Source organism: Ptychodera flava, chromosome 20 (assembly GCF_041260155.1).
Source record: "Ptychodera flava strain L36383 chromosome 20, AS_Pfla_20210202, whole genome shotgun sequence".
Taxonomy (NCBI): Eukaryota; Metazoa; Hemichordata; class Enteropneusta; family Ptychoderidae; genus Ptychodera; species Ptychodera flava.
The window spans coordinates 1880185-1903802 of record NC_091947.1 but is presented as its reverse complement, the minus strand read 5'-3'; the positions used below and the strand labels follow the sequence as shown (position 1 = coordinate 1903802).

The window sequence follows — 23618 nt, the reverse complement described above, 5'->3', positions numbered from 1 at the left end:
CTCTAGCATACTGTATTACTCCATGGTGAGGACAACATTGTTTGATTAAAAATAGTTTGATGAACTCAGCATTGTCTGGGAGTAATTAAGATGTCCTTACCTGTTGTTGTATTGAACAGCCAGTATTGGAACTTTGGTAATTGATGGGACCTGTTTGTACAAGGCAATGGTAGCATAGGAATAAGTAAATTTGCTTAATTGAAGTGTCCTCTAGTACAAACATTAGCAACAATTATCTGACATGAGTTATAAATACATCAATGCAGGTTATGCGTGAGAGACATTTATTAAATGGTACTTATATAGACCATGGATGTACAAAAATAGACATCTGTGTATAGACTAAAACAGAAAGACAATCGATTTTGAGAGATGGATAAAGGGATTCAATCAGCTTTTGGCAAGATATGAACTTCTATCAGCTCATCACCACAAACTTCATATTTCTAAGCAACTGTAATGAATGTGTCAGGTTTTTTGGCTTCATTTTCTCATTTTTTCTTTAATATTACTCAATGTTTTATTCCCACATTATTCATTTAACCTTCTATCTACAATGATTATTTTTTTATAATTTTCTGATGCTTTGATCTCTCATTAGTTATTTAAACTTTGTACACGCTGTCAAGTAGAGCCACTATTTTCCATTTAGTCTTATAGACAAGAAAGATTCTCCTTCATAAATGACAGCCCTTGACTAATGTCTTCCATACTTGTAATTTTGCATCAGCTGAATGGGAAGATGCCACATCAACTCATCTGATTTCTCAAATAGGATGTAATCATTTCTGCGCAATTTCAATATGCAAAGTAACAAGTCATTATTAACCGAGAACATTCATTGCATTATGTACTGTCCATCTCGAGACTCCCTATTGATCAGGTACGGACAAATCAAATGTTCTGAACTTCCATCACCACCTTCAGTCATGTTTTCACTATAACACCAGTGACGGCTATTCTACTGGTCAAATGCAGGTTTATACATTGTTGGTCTTATATAATACAGAATGCATGCTGGAGTAAAGCATCAAACCGCTGCATAAGTGCTTTTTTATAATTTTACTGACCTGTGGAAGTAATCTCTGAAGAGGCATGTCAAATCATCAGCTGTCTGGGTTGAGATGTGATAAAAATTAATACCATGGCCAGTAATATGGACACCTGTACATAAAAATTAATGACATTCAGATTTTAAATTAATGTACATTTATCATATTTCTATTGACAGAAAAAATATAACTTTAAATCCGCCAGACATATGTTTCAGTCAACTACAACAATACAGATTACACAATGATGACAACAAGACCAAAACTGATACTCCTACATATAATACAAGTAATGATAAAGTGAGGTTTAGGAGTATCAAAAACTGATAAGTGAGGGACCAAGTGCAGGACATGCAGACTGTATAATATGGGACTTTGTGGGAGATTCTGCAGTGTAAAATATGGGACTCGATCTGGGGTACAATCATCAAGTACATCTACACTGCACTGGTATGCTCTAAGCATTCAGACCTGTTTCATCAATGAAAACCATGCAAAATATACAGGTATTTAGGAGCATCGAAAACAGACAAAGAACGTAATATACGGGACTTTTCCTGTTTTTGATACTCCTAAATACCTGAGAAAGTTAATGAATATTGCATTCTCATCAAAATACCATTTTCACTCCCTTTAGGCATTTCAGTTAGTGCTGATCATGAATACAAAAATCAAATGTATACAATGTATGTAAGGTTATGGGTGAAAAATCAAAGTGCTGTAAAATATGTCAACACTTACATGTAAATAACAGAAAAGTGCCAGCAATAATTTTGTGGAAATTAACGGCGGAGTCAAATGGAATGAATTTACATAGGAATGTTCCCCTGAGATGGGTAATGGTGTTCCTGCACATTGTCACCAGCATTGCTGACATGGTGAACATAATGACACTGGCTGCTCCTCTGGTAACAGTCACACCGTAACCAGCGATTCGACGAAGACCACGGTGTTCACGTTCAAATGAGAAATCTGAAGAGAAAAACGAAACGCCATTGAGTCTTATGATACTTGTCACTGGGGGAGACAGTGAAATTTTGAATTCAGCTTTCATTGAATATGCTATAGACAAAGTTAGATTATAAAGACATAGCTACAAACTCTTACAATTAACTAAACAGGATATCACTGGCTGGCTTCCCTGAAATGTTTGCAGATTTTATCCATAAGTTAAAAATGGTTTGTGAAAAATGTATTATTTTAGCATCAATATTTCATTGAACAAATTCAAAGATTTCACTCCCTGCACTAAGAGTGCTTCAAAATTCAACGTTTTTCATCCAATAACATAAAATGACCAACAAGAACTGCATTACATGTACAATGACAAAGAAAATCAAATAAATGGACATTCATCAATATTTTAATCACATTGTACCACCCTAAGTGTCTGCCAGAGGTTATAATCACCGGACAATTAAGATCACGTGACATCACAAGCTTTATAGAATTATCCAGTACAGTGAATGCATTGTCAAACTTGAACATTGAGTGTGAATTTGAGACTCTCCAATGTAAATATTACATTGTGCATGCATTTCTTGTAGGATGAAAAGAGATTGCCATACCAAAAACACAGGCATGGAGCATTTGTATATCAGTATAGGTGATGTTAACCATTCTTGTGAATAGATCAATTAGGATATGAAACTTCAGTACAATGAAACACAGTGCACTATGAGTACAAAGCCACAGCAATTCTAAGATGATAAAACCGCAACACGCTTAGATTGTAAAATAGTTATGTTGGGAACTAACATTCCAGTTCATGAAATAAAGGTATCCAAATTTGATTTGAAATTGCAAAAAGTACCTGCAGATAAAATAGACTTACAATATGCTCTTTCAATGAAGATCCCTGCGACCACAAAGACATAGATGAAAAGATAGAAGATTTCAAGTCTGTGGTTTTCCATGTACCGCAGGAATGCGTTCAGTTTTCTGCCAGTATAACTTTGTGACTGAGTGTACACCTTGGTTGGTGGTCTACCTTTGGATGTCAGAGGTCTCACACGGAGTCTGGTGTCACTGATTCCACTGTCCGGGGAGCCACTCCTGCAATGATCAACAGCTCAGGATCATTGATCACATCATTTTGTTTAGCTACCAACAATTTCTGAACATTGCCCTCAGGCTTACCATGAAATTCTGTTCAGAGTCAATGTCTGTATGGTACACACACATACACACAGCACTGTGAAGTAAATATGACCATACACAATTGTATCTTACATACACTGTACCTCATATGCTTTGTGAATGATTGTGGCAAAACACTACAAGGAAAAGCTGAAAATCCTTGTGAATATTTTTTTAATCAAAAAATCACAGATGAGCTTTGAAAATTTCATGAAATTTAATTCCATATACAAATAGTGCTTTTTACTCTCTTTTCTTTGAATCAAATCTGAGTCTGCTTACATTTACTGTAAGTCCCCAGAGTCTCCCTAAGGAAATTTTTTTAAACTGTGGAGGTGATATTTCATACGTGTATATCTTGAAAACAACGTGCAGAAAAAACAGTGTGAGCAACAGTTACCTGTACACTGCCAGTATAGCAATTCATTTCATATCAATGACATACCTTTGTCCCATGAACGTTCTCTGTCTAAACAGCTGTGCATCACTTCCATTCATTGTCAGCTGTACTTGCCTTGGAGTGATTGCCCCTGCTCCTAAAGATTACATGGCGAAGTATTAAAATACAAAACACCATATTAAAACAGGAACATTTAGTTTTTATTTCTGCACTTTCTTAGATTTTATTTTACGGCATTTATTAAACACTATAGAAACAGAAAAGTTTGGTACAGATAGCATCCCTGAATGTGCCCTTTATTTAATTCAATGCAAGAAAAATGTTCATTCACATAGCCAGCAAAAAGTGACTGAAAAGCTTAAAATCCTTGTGAAAACTCTTTAATATACAAATCACGGATGAGCTTTGTAAATTTGATGAAATTTAATTCCATATACTGGAAGTCAGTGACCGATGAGGGCGCTCTTCATAACAGGACAGCAAATCTCAAACAGACAATATTTGATTCTATTGTGTTTAGTTTTTTTAGTGATTACCGGTACCTCGTACAGGAAGCACAGCAGTCTCAAAGTTCTCTTTGTAGTTTCCTAGAGCAATCATGAAATCGTCAAATGACAATTCATTCTCCTCGGCTGCATCAGCTTTCTTGAACATCATATCAACCATGTCGTCCATGTTTTCCTCCGACACGTCAGCATTGATCAAAGTCATAGTGTTCCTGAAATGTCGTGACATTGATACAATATGATCCTACACACTACAGAGCAACATATTCTACTTGACTTTGCCAGCTCAAAGTCAGTGGTATATCAAAGCTGCAATACATGTACATGTAGCTCTATTCTACATAATTTCCATTATTATACACCTACCATTGAGAACAATAGAATTTTGCATATGCTTAGAAGGCTGTATCTGCACGATCACTGTTGAACGGTTTCAAGGGACTCTTCATAAGTGCCAGAACATGCCCCCCCCCACCCCCTGCCCTGTACATACGTGTGTATAGTGCACACACACTACCCAGAACTTGAAGAAGTGCTTCCGAGATAGCGTTCCACACTTGCACTATAAATCGGAAGAAAAATTGTTGACATTACACGAAAACGGTAATTACTTTGACAATTTGATGCCCCAGTCAGGAATGCAAGATGTATAATAATAAGGTTATCACCAAAATACCACAAAGGATGCACTCGGACATTGGCGCCATGGATGGCCCTCCACTTTGCGTCGGGCGATACGCTGCGCCAATGTCCTTGTGCATCCTTTGCAGTATTTTCGTAATAACCTCATAATATCATGCAGTGTTTGTACTATTTTTAAATACAGTTTAGAACTGCACCGAAAATCATTCCAGAATGCTTATAGTGTTCAACTCCGCAACACAGCCTGTGTGTGTAATATGAAATGTTATTGTTCACGACTGAATTTCTGTCTGGACTATAATTTAAATAACAATGAAATTGCATGTTACACCTGCACACAATGCAATATGTTGAAAAGGCTGATACTTGGTATTAAAAATTGTATAGGGAGACAAATCTGAAAATATACTCAAAGGTATTATTGAAAATATTGTGTTTTTAATGAACATCTTTAAAAGCTATTCGATGGTTGATTTCACTTAATCCACATTGCATGTACTTAAACCCAGTCTGTACATGCCCTATCTTACCCAAACTTCAATGGCTTGATCCCAGGAGGGATATTACAGGGAGAGTACAGAGAAATATCATACAGAAGGGGCTGTAACTGTACATGGTGAAATACTGCTCAATAAAGCTCCTAATGGTTTTCCGACGGAGAATTGAGAATTGTAGGATATTTAGATACAATGCAGGGACTTACATGATGCTTTACGGTGATTGCTGTAAAATTGATACTCACTTCATCATTTCTGCAAACTCTTGTTTGTGTAGTTTGCCTGATCCATCCAAATCATAAAGGTCAAAGAGCATTTTACACTTCTCATCAGAAGTTCCTATAAAAATAAGACATTAAAGGGAGGTGGTCGTCAGAACTCTGCTCAAAGGTTGCCAGGGACCCCGACGACCGATGTAAATACTGTATCCAGGGTACGTTGGCGATTGATGAAAGTTGAAGCATACTTGTTAACACTGAATATCGTAAAATTTATATGTTGCAGCTATGTTGAAGTGATGCATATAGATACAATGCATTAAATGCATTGTTTGTAAACAAGAGAGTCGTCGCACACGCACAGTTCCAATGAACCACCCCCTTTTAAGAAAAGTGAGTACTGGAGTTTTCTGATAATAAATCCCCATATAGGCCCATGGGTGACTACTTATGGGTGGGTGCTTTATATTTTGGATTTTAGTTTTGCTTCATCTTTACCAGTGACATCTCAATTTGCCTCACCTTTACACTGAATACATGTATTATCAATGAGCTGTCATAAATGACTGTTGTGTGGCGAACGAAATAAAAATATTGAGGCCAGGCTTCCTGACTACAGCCATTTACATCAGACACCCCTACTGTACTGAAATAACTGTAAATGGAATGATCCTGAGATAGACATTTGATAAATTGTAGCAGTTTATGTGTAGATATCTTTTTGTATTGTTCCATGTGTGTGTAAAAGTACTTCTTTGTGTTGTCTGTGTCATTCATAGATAAGAGAAAGTGTAACATTGTTTTCTTCTGAGGTACAGTGGATTTGTCAGAATTTGCTGACAAAAAGATCAAAATAGAAAGAACTTTCATGAAAAGCTATTCTGCAATATTAAAAAATATCAATACACTTTGCACAAATTACAGTTACCACTCATATCATGAAATTTGAGTAGCAGATGAATGTCACAAACACTTGAATAAATTATCTTTCAAAATATTCACCTCTGTAAAAGATGATGACCAGCTGGAGGAATTCCTTGAAAGAGATGTATCCACTGTTGTCCTTGTCTGCTAGGGTGAACATCTGCTGTACAAAGCCGTCGTCACATTTCATAGCCAGGGACTCCGCAAATTCTGCAAGTGTAAGTTCACATTCAAGTACATCTTTGATCTTGCGGTCACTCTCCATATCGCTGATGTCAAACTCCTCCATGGAAACCTACAAGATGCAGAGTATTTTAAGATGCCAATCAGGTTGCACATTTCAAATTGAATTCCTATCTCATTTTTCATTTCCTTCCATAATTTTGTTTTATTTCGCTGAAGGGAAAAAGCTGCTAATAAATTTCAATACTGGCCATGTCAGGTCACCACTGGCTTATACCCTCTTTTTCTATTTAAGTATTTTTGACCATTTGCCACACAGCTAGTAAAATATCCTCGGTTTGAGGGCACTGGAAAGAAGAAATAAATGATAAAGCAAATTTCTGATCTCGGATATTTGTTGGCACTATAGAAATTTTTGTTGCTGAAAATTTCAAATGAAAGTTTGCATCTAGAATACTTATTTCCACACAGAATTTTAAGCACAGATAGCAATAAGCACCTTTTTAAAGAGAATCTTGAAGAATTTCTCCAGTTTCTTCTGTCGTTGTTTGTATGTGTAAGCATTCCTTTTCATTTTCCACTGGTACATGGATTCTTGTTTGGTTGCAGTGCCGGCAGCCTCTAACACCACGCCAAGCTCTTCCAGGAAGGATTCTCTCTCCTCTACATTGTCAAATATCAGAGCCTTTGATTGAAGAAGAAAAATTTGGTTAGCATGTAGAACTTTATTGGAATCTGCCTTGATAAATTATATCACACAAAAGACTTCTGTATAACAGTACAGGCAACATCTTCAGAGATTTAAATTTCAACAAACTGAGGTTAGATCACTTGATAATTACCGGCAATGTGCAGTGTCTCAGAATATTATCTGCGATTGGTAGATTGTCATTATAGCTACAGCAAGCTATGGAGTATATGAAACTAGGGGTATCTTATTGGCTGTTTGGAATAATTCAAACCAGATATGAACTGAAAATGCTCACGTGTTTCAATATATATTGCAGTTCTGTTTGAATTTGAACCTTTGCCACATGTTTGCAACTTCATTGAAAGTATTATGATCAACATAATGAACAATATTCACCACATTAATTCTAAAAGGCCATGAATTATACAAATATGTAATTAGCTGAAATAAAAATATTAAATTTCTTTGACTGCTGTCATTGTATCACCACTTTATATAGCAAGTGTAATTTACCTTTTGCCAAGCAAGTCCTTAAAGCTATACATACCAAACTGTGAAAGCTCATTAGATATGCAAATTATAAATAAGCTGACATGAAAATGAAATCACTTTCAATATTGTTTTAACCTGGTATAATCATCAATGTACATAGCATGTTTTGCCAACTTTGATCAAGTAAATCCAAGTATATATCCGTAATTAGAAAAGATCATTGAAAACGCAAATTAAGAATTGGCTGAAGAAAAAATACGTTATGACTTTCAATAATGATATATCATAGTATCATTAATGTATATAGCAAGTTGCGTCAACTTTCGTCTAGTCAATTCAAATATATCCCTAATTAAGAAAGTTCATTAAATATGCTAATTAAGAATTGGCTGAAGTAAAAACGCTTAATGATTTTCAATAATGTTGTATAATAGTATCTTCAATATATGTAGCAAGTTTTGTCAACTTTGGTCAAGTCAATTCAGATATATATCCCTAATTAGCAAAGTTTATTAAATATGCAAATGAGGAATTGGCTGAAGTTAAAATGCTTAATGACTTTCAATAATGTTGTATCATAGTATCTTCAAAGTAAATGACAAGTTTCATCAACATTGGTCAAGGTAATTCAGGTTTATATCACTGATTAGGAAAGTTCATTAAATATGCAAATTAGGAATTGGCTGAAGAGAAAATGCTAAATAACTTTTAATAATATTGTATTATATTGTCTTTGATGCAGACAGCAAGTTTCATCAATTTTGATCAAGTCAATTCAGATATATATCCCTAATTAAGAAATTCATTTAATATGTAATTAGGAATTGACTGAAGAAGAAATGTCTTTTGACTTTCAATAATGTTAAATCATAGTGTCTTTATTGTACATAGCAAGTTTCATCAATTTTGATCAAGTCAATTCAGATATATATCCCTAATTAGGAAAGTTCATTAAATATGCAAATTTGGTATTGGCTGAAGTAAAAATGCGTAATGACTTTCAATAATAATTTATCATAGTAGCTTCAATATATGTAGCAAGTTTCATCAACTTTGGTCCAGTCAATTCAGATATATATCCCTAATTAGCAAAGTTAATAAAATATGCAAATTAAAATGCTTAATGACTTTCAATAATGTTTAATCATAGTATCTTCAATATACATACCAAGTTTGGTCAATTTTGATCAAGTCAAATCAGATATACATCCCTAATTAGGAAAGTTCATTAAATATGCAAACTAGCAATTATCTTTCATGTCACCCCTAAATGGTTCCCACTGATAATATATCTTGGTGTGATCAACATTTGTAGCAAGTCTCATCAAATTGTGTGCAGTCATTCTCAATGTAAAGCCTTTTTTTCTAAAATCATTAATTATGCAAATGAGCAAAAAGTAAGCAAGCCACACCCACCAAAATCTGATCAGTTCTTGCCATTTGCTAACTGAATCTATGTACCAGATTTGATTGTGATCTGATCAGCCGTTTTTGAGATATCGGACCAACAGACAGTACAAGGTTTCAGAAAAATTAAAACTGTGATAACTTCATTAATATGCAAGCCACGCCCACCAAAACCTTTTCAGTTCTAGCCATTTGAATTCTGAAGATGTCTACCAAATTTGACTGAAATACGTTCAGCCGTTTTTGAGATAATGGGGATACAGACACACGGACACACACACACACACAGACACACACACACACACACACACACACACACACACACAGACCAGGCTAAACCATATGCTCACGTGTGTGAACACATGAGCAAAAAAGCAATGAGTTTCAGCCAACCGATTGGCTACGAGATTCTGCACATTAGCCTCAACATTACTGTTAAATTTAAAGCTTTTACTGATAACTTGTTGGACACACTTAGAAGGTAGGTCGTGTACAATGAATGTTCATTTTGTATTTCAGAGAGTTGTTTCCTTAGCTCTGCTTTGCTTTACTTTACATCAACATTCATTTGGAGATGCTTTCTAAACATACTTACCGGTATGTAATGTTGAAATTGCTTTCCAGGAATTTTACATGGATATAATTGGCAAGTAACGATAAAAGAGAGAAGCATAAACATACCAGATCATATTCTTTCTGGAAGGAGATTATGACCATTCTTTCTCCGTTATCAATGGCTAACTTTAATCCAATCTCTTGCATGTTGTCAAAGTTTAGAGATCTGACATTGCCTCCACCTCCAGTCTTGATGTGCATCACGTTACCAGGTCCAAATTTGATCTGAACATTCCTGTCAGAGTCCTTGCCACGCCATTCAATAGCTAATCAGATATATTGGACAAAACATAATTGCTGTCGTTACTTGGACAGTTTATTTAATATAACAGTGTCCATGTACCGGGTATAGCCAAACATCTTGGTTGAAAGCGAGCTTCACTACATACACATGTACAATACTGTTTTTTGAAATGAGTCATTTATCAAAACACTTCCTGAAATTTTCTGAAAAGTGTCATAACTACACTTATTTGATTTCAACCAACCTTTCATCATCTGAATGTCTTCGACTGATGCTCCAACTCTGGTCTTTGGTTTGGCTTTGTTCATCATTTTCTTCATCTTGGAGGTTTTTCTGTATTTTACAAGTGGTATAAACCATAAAAATACTACCAACAACAGACCTGGAACAAACAGCAAGGAAAACAGATGTTTGTGATGAGATTCCAGACACAAATACTTTTGATGAAAAACTTACCCTGATGGCAGCAAAGATTAAGTTATGATTTTCTCAAAAATATGACAATGAAAACTTCACATACTCTAAAGGCTTAAAAATGACTCAATACAAGGCAGCATACAAGAAAAGCATTGCCAGTTTTGAGTGTCTGAAAAATTGTTTCCGAGGTGGAGTCTTATCCAAGCTACAGGCAGATAGTATACAGGCAGTTTACAGGCAGATACACAGACAGTTGTAGACAGTTTCATTCCAACGAGGCATTCCTTGACACACATTTCAACACAGCATTATCTGACAGTGACAGTGACACTCATTCTGCCAGGGCATTATCTGAAAACCATACCAGGAGGATATTATTTGACACTCCATAGGGCATTATTTGACACTCATACCAGTAGGGCATTATTTGACACTCATACATGATCAATTGAATGATCGATTGATTTATATAAACCTTCTCCCCTTGATCGTGGTATTTCATCAAATAACTTACACACAATGAAAGCTCCAGTTGCACCAAATGATCCAATGTACCACATTTCACTGCCATCAAAGTAGTCATAGGTCTGTAGATTGGTGCAAGGTTCCATGTCTGATTGGTTTAACTGCTTTGGTTGAGGGCAGGGGTCACCTGCACCAAACAAAATGACAATAACAATTGTATTTTAGTGGACCATAATTGTTTTACAAAGTACAAAATTCTTCTAGTATCTGCATGACATGCCATCGACTGTTTGTGTCAGTAAGCTAGTTAACCCCCCCCCTATTTTTAAAATAAATGGAATTAATTATCAATGAATAATTTTTACAGTCCTTTGTCCCAAAATTATCACATGCTCATCCTAAGAACATTGCAACAGAGCCTGTATGTGTTATTATCTATTCTTATACTTGATTAGAACACTTTAAACCCTGTTACAACCAAAGTTTGGGAACTTCCCATTGTTTTATAAGGCAAAGTTGGACCTCTACACTAGGAAATGGGGTGAAAAGGTTAAAGTGAGATAAGCTGCCGATTAACTCCATCTTGACTTGAGTGTGTCTCACTTTACCTGAACTCCAATGAAAGACGTCTTCTTGAATGTCTCCAGGTTGAATGTTTGTCACGTTTAAGATGATGTCATAGAGAGTGATATTCCACACCATGGCTCTCTCCTCTTCTGTGAATAATCTGGAAAGATAAACGATAATATTGGGTTAAAATAGAAAATGAAACATTAAATATGTTATCGGAGACACAGATGAGGCATTAAAGAAACATCATTAACACTAAAAACTAAAATCAAAGATGCAATGTGAAGATGTGCCGCGAAGTTTTCAAATTTTGTTTGTTAACGTTAATCTTTTAATGCCTTCACATTTTGCATCAGAGGAAGTTGTTATACTTTGTTCAGATTAATAAACCAACATTTTCTTTGTTGTAATCTCTTGTTCATTGTTTCTCCACAAGTTGTAAAAGTGACAGCAGAAAATGTTTTCTTTGTACAGTGTGATTTTTGTTTTAGAAGCAGAGGGTTAGAAACCACAGTGTACCAGCTGGGATTGCAATTCACTTTACAAGGGATTACATGTGGTGTATTAACACAGGCATACATGTAAGAGCTTTAGGCAATGAGTAAGATTTGTGCAGTTCCAAAACCACATACATCTATATCCCTAAACCATTACAAACACAGCTACACAATGATGTCCTACAGTTCACCGCATTTGGGAATTCAACAACATCAAACTTACCCATTCTTTTCATTTTCAAACCAGAATCTGTCACCATCCCTGATGCGGAGAAACTGACTTTTGATTATGGCATTGAAGAGTGGTCCGGGACCTCCTGGCATGGTTTCTAAGAGGCCACCAGTCCAAATATCAACATGGCTGATATTTCCCATGTGGACATCAGATAATCTGCTGAAAAGCTAGAACAGAACAGCAAACTCAGATTGCATATCCCAGAAAAAGATAATTCATTAGTTGTAGTGACTGTCCTATTCCCGCCATTTCACATCATTGTTCGCTTTAGTGCATGACGCCATAACTTTACTAATTATTGTAAATGGAGGAGCCAACTCTTCAAATGTCAAGATGGGTGATGTCTCTCCATTGACAACAAATAATCTTTTTAAAAGATAGAACAAAAAAGCAACCTTTGACCTTATATCCAGGCAAAGGATGATTCATTACTTGTAATGACTGTCCCACTTCCAACATTTCTACCTCACATCATTGATCAAACTTACTATAAACCACCTCAAAACAAATTACATTGTCTTCAGAAATCATACCAAAAATATTCTCTTGAATGGTACTCTACACATCAATAATACAGTTCAATGAGGTTGACGTGACATCATTTGTAATCATTTGTAGGTATTCACATGGACAGACATCTCAAATGGTCAAAGCACATTAAAATGATTAATTGTATTATCAGAAAAAAGGTTGGCATTCTATTCAAATTAAGACAGTTTTTACCACGCAATATCCTCATTCTTCCTTACAAAACTTTCATCCTACCACACATCACTTATGGTCTTGAAGTTTGGGGTTCAACATATCCCTCACATCTCAATAGTATCTTTCTTTCGCAAAAAATGGCAGTCAGAGCTATAACTTTCAGTGACTTCACAGCAAACTCAGCTACTCTTTTCAAACAACTTATATTCTCGATATATACAAATTACATAAATTACATATCAGTACATTCATGTATGATCTTATAAATAATAACTTGCCACACAGTCTTACAACATACTGTCAGTTGCCTTCTCATTGCTACAGTACACGTCATAAAATTAATGGTAACCTTTATGTCCCAAGTGTCAACACTTCCTTGGGTAAATTCTCAATATCATATACAGGTTGCATCTATTGGAATACATTACCTAAACAAATTAAAACAAAGACTAGTAGAAGTTTGTTCAGACACTCCCTTTCAAGTGTCCTCATACACGGTTAGTGTTTTAAGTGATGAAGAGTTATATTCAACTTTACAAATATGTATATCATATATAAGTATATATATTTCTCTATGCACTTTTTTATTTTACGTATTTTCTACTTACTCGTAATGTATTTATTTAGTTGTATATTTATTGATTTATTTATGTAGTTGTTCTTATTCACTTAGTTTGTTACTTAGCACTTTCAAGTCTACTCGTACATGATTAGTGTTTTAAGTGATGAAGAGTTATATTCCACTTTACATATATGTATATCATATTTAGATATATGTATATTTTCTATACATTTTGTTTATGGTTTTCTTTTTTTACATATTTCTACTTACTCGTAATGTATCTATTTAGTTATATATTTATTTATGTAGTTGTTCTTTTATTCACTTAGTTACTTTGTTACTATTAGGTTACTTTGCAGTCCAGCTACTTTCGCGTACACTACCCTCGATATACTTCAGTTTTCTTGTTTCTTCTTCTTTTTCTTGCTTTAACATCAAATGGCTTTGGGAACGGACTAGACTAGCATTTGCTGTTTTCCGTTTCCGTTTACCCTTTATCACAGCACAACTCAGATGTACATTCATTACTGAATTGTAATATTAATATGATTAAGGGTAATAAAGATTATTATTATTATTATTATTATATTATTATAACAAAGCCATTACAACTGAATTATTATCATACACTTATTACTATAATTGCCCAGGGTGATTTGACTTGTTCGTTTATTGGCCATTCAGCAATGTATCTGTGGTCCAAATCAAGAAATATCTGCCACGATCAGAGTCCATACTTGTTCTGTTTGCCTTAAACCTTCTGGAATTCAGAAGCCTTCCTCACATTATTGTTTCCCCATACAATTAAATTAACAAACAGATGTCATTGTGATGTTTTAGTATATATAAGAAGGAAGCAATATTACACATTTTGTCACAGACATTTATCAAGTTATTTACTTGAATTACACCTCCAGTTGTTTCTCTGTAGTCTCTCAGATACACGATAATATAAGGTTATTCCCAAAATACTGAGATTTATGTCCAAGTACATCGTGCAGCGAAGGCATTGTCCGAGATGTGACAATACCGAAGCGTAAGATGTACGCGGACATAAATCCTGGTATTTTTCTGTATAACCTTATTATTATACACCTTTCAGTCCAACTTTACAAGAAAAAAGTCAAAAATTAAAGCGTCTTTTGGATGCTCATCAGGCACTGTACTGAGCAATCACGAGCAAACTGGGTACGCATTGAGCGCGTCCGCTAATTGCGCAGAACGAAATTTCAACCCACGCTGCACAGTGCACATGGTAAAAATTGTACATCAGCAGCATAATTTCACTCGAATTCACGTTTTGGACTGACCACGATTCGATTTGGGATACTGAATACTAATAAGTATATATTTTTGTAAAAAATGTAAAATTTTCTCCTCTTTTTCTCCGTGTTGACGTAAAGATGTTTTGAGGACAAAGGTCAAATAGCATCCAATAACACCTAAAGTTATTGTACTCCACGTCAAAGTTATTGGACTCCACGTCTTCTGAAATCGAAACTTACTGTATAATAACGAAACCCCAAAGGTTACAGACACTGGTGTATAATAATCAAGCAGTATTAAAGTTGGCATAGACATACATGTATGAAGTTGGAATGTCCCTCAAAGGAAGGAATTTGGTATCTAAAATTTTGACAGTTCTTATCTAATCTACCACTTGATGGGACTCATCAATAAAGTGAGATCTAAATAAAGTGAAAAATGTTTTCACCATTGAGTTAACACAGGGATGGCAGCCATTTTGAATTTCAAATATTGGTAAATGTTAGGTACTGTGATTTGTCTCTCTAGCACCAAAGTTTGCACAGTGACCCCATATTTTTATTCATGATTTCATAAGAGAATGGTTCAAAGTTTCATTGAGGAATGTTTCAGACATTTTAGATGTGCAAATTATCTTAAAATAAACATTGAGAATTGTTTTGGCGGGGTTGGTAGGGTGGTATAGAGTGAAATGCATAGTAATATTTACATCTGGATCAAGACTGTACAGGAATGGATTAATGTCCTTCCAATCTGTAATTGGATCTAATCCGTAGTAAATCCTGGCTGTATTGTAATCTGGCAATCCATGATCCCGACCTCGTTGAATGTTGATTGCCATCAAATCTCTTCTGGAAAAGTCAAGTGGTCCAAACACTTTTCCTGGAAGAATGTAAAATGATACCATCAAATCAGAGAACCTCTTTGGATAATTTATTCACCCTTAAAATTAAAACCTGTTTTCATCTTCACATGAGACATAAGGAAAAATAATCAGAACAATGGATGGCTTGAGGTCAGTAAAATATTTTGTCCAGATGAAATCAGTGCTTGTAATATAAATATTAGTATATATGAAATGTAATGAGTCTACATGTAGCTGCATAACTGTTCAACTACGTGTGTGGCCGAGCAGAGTTTATTTCAGCTGCCACTTCACTTTTGTGTATTTACCTCGTAGATCTTCAGTGATGATATTGTCTTCCCTCTCTGCAATCTGAGATGCCATTCCCATCAAAATTTCATCAATGTCACTTTCCTCAACCGCTTCCTGATCGGGACAAAAATGAACATGTTCTGAACTATATGAAAAGGTTTCACTGCATCGGCATTGACCTTGAATCAATTGTATTTGTAGCGCTTCTCTGTACCATCAGTGATTTGTTCAAGCAGGGCAAAAGAATAAGATATTTTGGGCAAGGTCAACAGCAAACTGCTTATCAATATCACATACTCTGTGACACATACACAAACACAGCACTAGCTAAGGCACTTGGGCAATATTAGGGAATAACATCATACGTAATTATAGCTGCATGACATAGGGTCATCTAGACAAGGAATTATCAAAATATTGCTGTATATTCTGTTAATCTCTATCTATTAAAATCAATGGGTTTTATGAATAGATATGACTCAGATGGTATTTTAAATTTGATATGCTCTCATAACAGCATTAAGCATGGTTATTCCCATTAAAAATTTATCAGCTCTATAATAAGTATAATTTTCACTATACCGGTATTTCTTTCATCACAGTATATTAAACTAATACTGCAGAGAAGTTCAAAATATTCCTACTCTGAGTGCAAAAATACCTGAGGATTCCAGTAGGTGTTACAAGTCCTGAGACCATGGTGTCCAGCAACTCCGGTTGCCATGGATGTATTCCGAAATTCACACATAGCATTCCTGGAAAACAAAATACATTGAGGCAGAGTGTAAAGTCATCATGGCGAATCACTTTGCATAATATTTCTTGACAAATTTCCCTTTAAACAAAACATTCTCAGACAATATGCACCCCCTACAATGCTTTGTTCATTTTTAAATTATAATATATAGCTAATATAAAAATGTAAAATATATTCTAAATGAGTGTGGATACTAAACATAATATCTGCACAATATTATTGAATAGGTGTAACTTTGGATGATATTTTTTCCTTTGTTCTAGAAATCAAGTACACCTTATTCTTCTCCCTTCAGTATTAGACTCCAAAGCATGATGAACTTTTTATTCTGTACATTATTTTTGTTTTTTGACAAATGAATTCTAGATAAGACTAAAACTCACTTGTTAAAAATAACATAGACAATACACATGTACACTTTGTTGAAAATTTGTACATGAGGGATTTTGACAGTGATTTGAGCATGACACAAGAAACTATTTTCACAAAAAGTACAAAGCATATTGGAAAATATATCAAAAGTTACTGCTAATGGGGTTTTAATTATCAATTTAAAACTGATGAAGTTAATGCCAGATGAATGCTTGTAGAGCATACATAATTCTGAATCTTACGTTGTACTAGGAATATCGATGCTTACCTTCTATAAACTCCTGGTGGTACAAGAGTGTGTCCAAATCTCATGGCAGCTGACTGAAATTCGTGACTTATTCCAGGATGCAGAGAACTTTTGTAACCTTGGAAACAAATAGATGATTCATTGGTGGCATCTCATTAGCTATGCAGGACTGATACTTATGACATGTACGCACAGACATGGAAGTTTGTCACCATGGGGACCAATAATTAAATATTTACAGTTTTTTATGTCCAATTACTACTTGCAAGTGGTATTGAACTAAATATTAAACTTTTTAAAGAGCCATCACACATGTTGATGGTATTCACAGACATAGTGGTCATTGTTTGCTGTCATGGAATTTGTTTCTGTAGGATAAATTAAATGATGTTTTGCAAATCTCTTTGTCATACATGAAATAATTAACTTGAGACGTGTGTAGATTTTAGGAAAACAATATCTGACTAATTCTGATGTAAACTGACAGCTCTGATACTGTGCATCTCTCAATAACAAGATGGACAATAATTATCTTGCATACCTTCATAATCTGGTATGGTATCATTAAGCCAGGCAGGTAACCAGTCATACAACACAATTTTCTGAAAGGAGAAGTATTTCATGAAATGCTGTAACACAAATGTCCACCATCTTAAAGTCATTTTAAGGACAACATTTGCACAAATGACTCATAATTTTTTCAATTTATTTATCAGTTCCTTGCATTCCTTCACTTAAAGTTGCAATATGGATCAGAATTGACCTTCATATTTCGATGATTTAACTATATAGAAAAATCCGTAACAATTTCATTTGCAGATTCGACCATTAATAGGAACATGGGGATGGCTCAAATTACAGTAAATTGATTTAATTACCGAATAAATTGCTGTTTTGGTACGTACTGTTTGCGAGAGTAAAGCACGGAATTTGAAATGTCATTTTTACTATTTGAATATGTACGCATGCGTATTTGGTGCATGGTAACGGTTTATGAAATTGCAACATCGTGTCAACATGCCTAGCTAGCCTTCCCATGGGCAAACGGTCAGGCCTCTGCCTGCGCCCTGGGTCTCTGCTGACTGATTCAGCCTAGTAAAAATGGAAGAAATTAGCCAAAAATTTTGGCAAAATAAACATTGTTTGGTCGGATCGAAAGATGGAACCAGCAAAAAGACTGACACGCGACTACTGTACCACGTCGAGGAGGCAGACTGTGTCTACAGTTTCTCGCGAAATCAACGTCGCATACTGTATGATGATCAACTTCGCTATATAGCCAGCGTTGTTTCCTTGGGCAACACCGACCTAACAACACCGTGCGGAGCCCACGATTTGTAATGTGAACCAGGCCGTAGTCCCTCCGCAAGGAAATAACTTAGATATGTTAGTATTCATTGATCTACCGGTATATCCTTCAGGTCAAATATGCATTTTTTGGAAACAACGAAAAACTGCAGTCTCCATCATTTAATGGCATGGTCTTATTTACGACGCGTTGATTGACGCGCTGACATGGCCATGCAAGACCAGACTGAGGGGCAAGACAGTTGCAGAACTTCTGCAATGGTGGATGATACTGAAGTGGGCAAAGCTTTCAAATAAATACAGCGTGCAGATACCCCGCCTTTTAACATGAAAAATGTAACCACATACAATGGGGAGAGGATTGCGGAAACACTGTTAGGCACGCGGTGAACACAGCCAGATCGGTGTACGTGGTCTGGACGCTCGATCGATCGAACGTACACAGTAGCTGCACACGGTGCGGCACTGACATACATGTATACTATGGGTGAGAAAAATCAATCACACGATCTTTTGTCGAGCTTTACTTTATCATATCGATATACTTGTATTTCTGAAACATTGTGATGCTACCAAAGTTAGGCAAACACAAAATTTACAATAAATTATCATTATGTATGTCGAGTTCTGTCATCGTGTCAACATCGCCCCTCCAACGTACACTCTATTGAGACGTCATCACCCTTGGTGGTATTTGTCACGTGCACAGCAGAAACGCCAATGTTTTTGTTTTGAAAGTTTGTTTACAAAACAGCTTTTCTAGGCGGCCGCAACGTATCAAAATGAACGTGTTTGTGTACCGGGATTGGAAACTAAGAGGCTTAGCTAAGAAGAGTACTTTAACGTAGTATGGTCTATTTGCTTTAGTTTTACGAAAAAAAATCGACAATTTTGATCCATATTGCAACTTCAACTTTAACATTTAAAAATATTTCTATTTCATTTGATGCCTCCATTTTTATAGTTAAATGACATGACCGTCATTTAGCATAGTTTAATCATATTTCATGTTGGCCTCAACTTGTACTAATCATTCATAATTAGACAAAATCCACTCATCAGCTTGTATTTTTGGTAGATATTAGAATTTGCATCAGTATTCTCATCTCTTATGTCTGAAAACAGGGTTGTCAGCTGCTGTTGCAGCTAACACCAATACTATACTAGACTTTTCAAATTAAATTTGAATTAAGAAACTTTATATAATCTGTAAAATAGTAATTGTGGTCTTTACAAGCTATTTTTTTTGTAACCTGACTACTCTATCTATTTTGAGTTTTTTTATTAAATTGTTGCAATACCAACCTGATGGGTTGCAATGACCCACTTTCTAGCCGTAAGGAAGACCCTTTCATCATCCCAGTCAGGGTGTGCTTGTTGAAATCTCTCAGCCAACAGATTATGCCACCGGAATAACAACACTCCAAATGTTAGGAGAAAAGGATTCTCATTGCCACGGGGGTTACCAAGCACTGTAATCAAAATGTAAATACATACCCATTAAACTTTCAGGTTAGATATATTTTACTTCATGAAAAGCTTCTGGGAGAGTTACCCCCTGACATTAATCAGATGTATCTGGATACTTGACCTAAGCCTAGCATTTCCATTTTCCTACCCTAGGTCTAACTGGTAGGTGTGGAGTTTCTAGGTCATAAATGCCAGCAGGTAAATGATCTCATATCAATGGAAGGGAAGTTCTGCTATCTTATGGTCCCTTCTCCACAAGACAGAGAAAATTGTGACCTCAAGTACTTTACCTTCACTGATAAAAATTCATAGATAATGCATAGAGCAACTAGAAAGTGTCCAGTACTGAGCTATCAAAGTGTATGGCTCCAATGAAAAGGGCTTATGATAACCATTGGGTAATTTAGAAAACTGATTGATACACTAGACTATTATCTTCAGCAATGAACTTTTTAGTTACTGAAACACTGAACTGAGAGAATTAATCAACTGTATAAATTGTTTATCTACGTATTTAATAATATATATATATATATATATATATATATATATATATATATATATATATATATATATATAATTAAAATTTTGTCTTGGCGTAGCACATATTATTTCACACAAACAAAATGATCACTGATCAGCCAAGACCTTTCACTGCAAAGCACGGATACTCATATTCCTCACATTGGAATCCAGGATTGAAACTTACTAAAGAATCGTTTAGCATCTTTAAGATAGTGGTCTCTTGGTGGCGGTGGGTTTGCCATTGGTAACCCGATATCATTCCTGGCTGGAAATCGTCCATCAGCAGAAGATTTCAACTTGCCACCTTCAAAACTTCTCAGAGCATCGGTCCATGCCTTGGCGACACCATAGACTAACCCTCCATCAAGCCATGGAGTGATCTCGTTAATCTGAAAGACATAAATAATGATGTTTATTGCGCAACAACACACTTAAGAAGTGTGGTAAGGCAAAAATACCTGTACAGTTAAACGAAGTGTGGTAAGGCAAAAATACCTTTACAGTTCAACGTTACAAGGATTAACAAACACTGCTTGTAGCTGCTGCTGGGAGAGAAAGTAAAGTACTTGAAATATACTTAAAGGGGTAAAACTGACTAAAGATGTAAATGAACTTCTCTTTCTGGTCTAAGTCAACGAAACCAGGACTGCACATAGTTATTGAGGAAAATAGCATCTCTCTGTAAGTGCTATATTTTGTCGTTCAACTACACTGTACTGCAACTAAAAATGGCCTCGGAACAGTAGAAAAGGAGTTACGGGTTTAACGTGAAGTTTACCGGTATGTCGTTTCACAGATGCCATTTCCGGTATCGACTAATTTCAGAAACATGATGGGGTGACACTGATGTAACCCCGTGTTGAAAATTTCTGAGAGGTCCACCGAGCAGTATGAGCGTACCAAAACCAGCAAATCAATCACTGCATGCATGTGCAGTGTGCAGACAGAACTTCCGGAGGGAGTGTTAAACAGCGCCCTCAAATGTCAATGATAAAGAGCGAATGCATCCCGTCCGTCGACAGCGTATACGTGTTCCTACTGTTGCGTTGGCTCACGTCCCCTCCACAAAGGGGACCGTGGTTCTTGGTTGACTAGATGGTTTTGTTTTTTTTCAGAATTACCGTCAGTGAGCAAAATCATCATTTTTTATATAACAAGCACAGTATAACGACAAATTTCCACTGTAAATATGTAGCCGTATGAATGTAGTTTGTTACTTTTCTTCAAAGTGTAGAATTTTTTTAGGCCTAATCTTATATAAAAGTGTTTTCCATCTTCAGTCCGATATCATATTATGATATCGAAATGGCAGTAACTGAGTAGGCCTACTACTCTCAAACACTTTTACATGAAACTTTAAGAACGTGATCGCGAAGTTGTACCAAATTGAAATAAATAGAGTGTAGACAAGAAATTTAGTGAGAAAGGTGCTGCAAAGGTGCTTTTTGACATACATTGGACAAAAATGTATCCTCCTTCGATTTTATGCACCTCAAATGTCTATACAGTAAATTCCAGCCCTCGCTCGACGATGTACAGAGAGCTGATGAAGATTGCAATTTTGTCGCATCCTTTTTTCAAATATTGCTAAACGTTCATCATTATGCAAATTACTGTCAAATATACAAAAAGATACCAACCAGTGTGTGCTCATCAAACAATGAAGATGTACATAGCTATATTTATCAAAAGCACCACAAAACTGCTTAATCAGCATTCTTCACATATTTTTCGCCAAGAGAGAAATAGCTTAGGCAATTCATCTTGAAAGCTGGTACAGTGACACAACTTTTCGAATAAAAGTGCCTTCTTTTTTTCTTCTTTTTTTTCTCTTTTTTTAAATAAAAGTGCCTTCTTGTGGCAAGTGCTTCATTGAAGTTTCAAGAAAACGGCAATTGACGATTACTTTTCCTTGCGTTTTCATATGCAAATCAATGGAACTGACTAACACTACAATACTTATGGAATCCACTACCAGTAATTCCGTTATGGTTGGATGGATGGATGGATGGATGGATGGATGGATGGATGGATGGATGGAGAGAGAGGGGGGCAGAGAGAGAGAAGGAGGGAGGAGGGGAGGGATGGGTGATGGATGGATGGATGGATGGATTGGCGGATGGATAGATATATAGATAGATGGAGAAATAGATAGATAGATTGATTAATTAATTGATTGATTGATTGATTGATTGATTGATTGATTGACAGACAGACAGACAGACAGACAGACAGACGGACAGACTGACTGATTTACAAACCAACCAATTAAATAGATGAATATTTATCAGAAGTGTGATGGATGGATTGATTGGTGGGGGGATGGAGATAGATAGATAGGTAGATAGATAGATAGATAGATAGATAGATAGATAGATAGATAGATAGATAGATAGATAGATAGATAGATAGATAGATAGATAGATAGATAGGCATACAGACAGACAGACGGACGGACGGAAAAACTGACTGACTGACTGACTGACTTACAAACCAACCAATTAAATAGATGAATATTTATCAGAAGTGTGATGGATGGATGGATTGGTGGGGGGATGGAGATAGATAGATAGATAGATAGATAGATAGATAGATAGATAGATAGATAGATAGATAGATAGATAGATAGATAGATAGATAGATAGGCATACAGACAGACAGACGGACGGACGGAAAAACTGACTGACTGACTGACTGACTTACAAACCAACCAATTAAATAGATGAATATTTATCAAAAAAGAATCTAGAAAAGGACAGCCGTAATATCTCACCTGTTCCCTTGGTACATTTGGTGAGTATCCTGTTGAAGTCTGTTGATAGCGAGATCTTAAAATAGGTGTTTCCACATCGCCTCTGCCATGAGGATCAAAGTCAGGGTCACCCTTTGGGATTGGAATGTTGAAGTATTCCGGCGGACACCCTGGTCTCTGAGCATCTAAGATTTCTTCCACGATCTGTTGCCCTGTAAGACAGCAGAGTATAGTGTATTGTTGGAAGTCAGACTTCAGGGGTACTGAGGAAATGGCTATTAGTAAACATGACTTCAAGCGAGAC

General features: G+C 35.8%; 1 protein-coding gene across 2 annotated transcripts in view; it reads right to left on the bottom strand.

The window, feature by feature from the left end:
- Positions 1–23618, bottom strand: part of LOC139119736 (dual oxidase 1-like) — a 49969-nt gene that overhangs the window by 18867 nt on the left and 7484 nt on the right. The window contains exons 5-26 of one of the 2 annotated variants that reach the window (XM_070683610.1): positions 23336–23526; positions 20747–20951; positions 19873–20039; positions 17801–17861; positions 17281–17377; positions 16545–16638; positions 15901–15997; positions 15437–15609; positions 12183–12361; positions 11501–11619; positions 10942–11079; positions 10255–10392; positions 9833–10032; positions 7061–7246; positions 6457–6673; positions 5482–5575; positions 4134–4309; positions 3637–3727; positions 2887–3107; positions 1794–2024; positions 1071–1164; positions 101–150 (exon numbers count right to left, since the gene is read on the bottom strand). In XM_070683610.1, the coding sequence (XP_070539711.1) occupies positions 101–150; positions 1071–1164; positions 1794–2024; positions 2887–3107; positions 3637–3727; positions 4134–4309; positions 5482–5575; positions 6457–6673; positions 7061–7246; positions 9833–10032; positions 10255–10392; positions 10942–11079; positions 11501–11619; positions 12183–12361; positions 15437–15609; positions 15901–15997; positions 16545–16638; positions 17281–17377; positions 17801–17861; positions 19873–20039; positions 20747–20951; positions 23336–23526 (3219 nt within the window). Of the gene's footprint in view, positions 1–100; positions 151–1070; positions 1165–1793; positions 2025–2886; positions 3108–3636; positions 3728–4133; positions 4310–5481; positions 5576–6456; positions 6674–7060; positions 7247–9832; positions 10033–10254; positions 10393–10941; positions 11080–11500; positions 11620–12182; positions 12362–15436; positions 15610–15900; positions 15998–16544; positions 16639–17280; positions 17378–17800; positions 17862–19872; positions 20040–20746; positions 20952–21340; positions 21523–23335; positions 23527–23618 lie in introns of those variants that run through there. The other variant, XM_070683611.1, reaches the window with a different exon arrangement.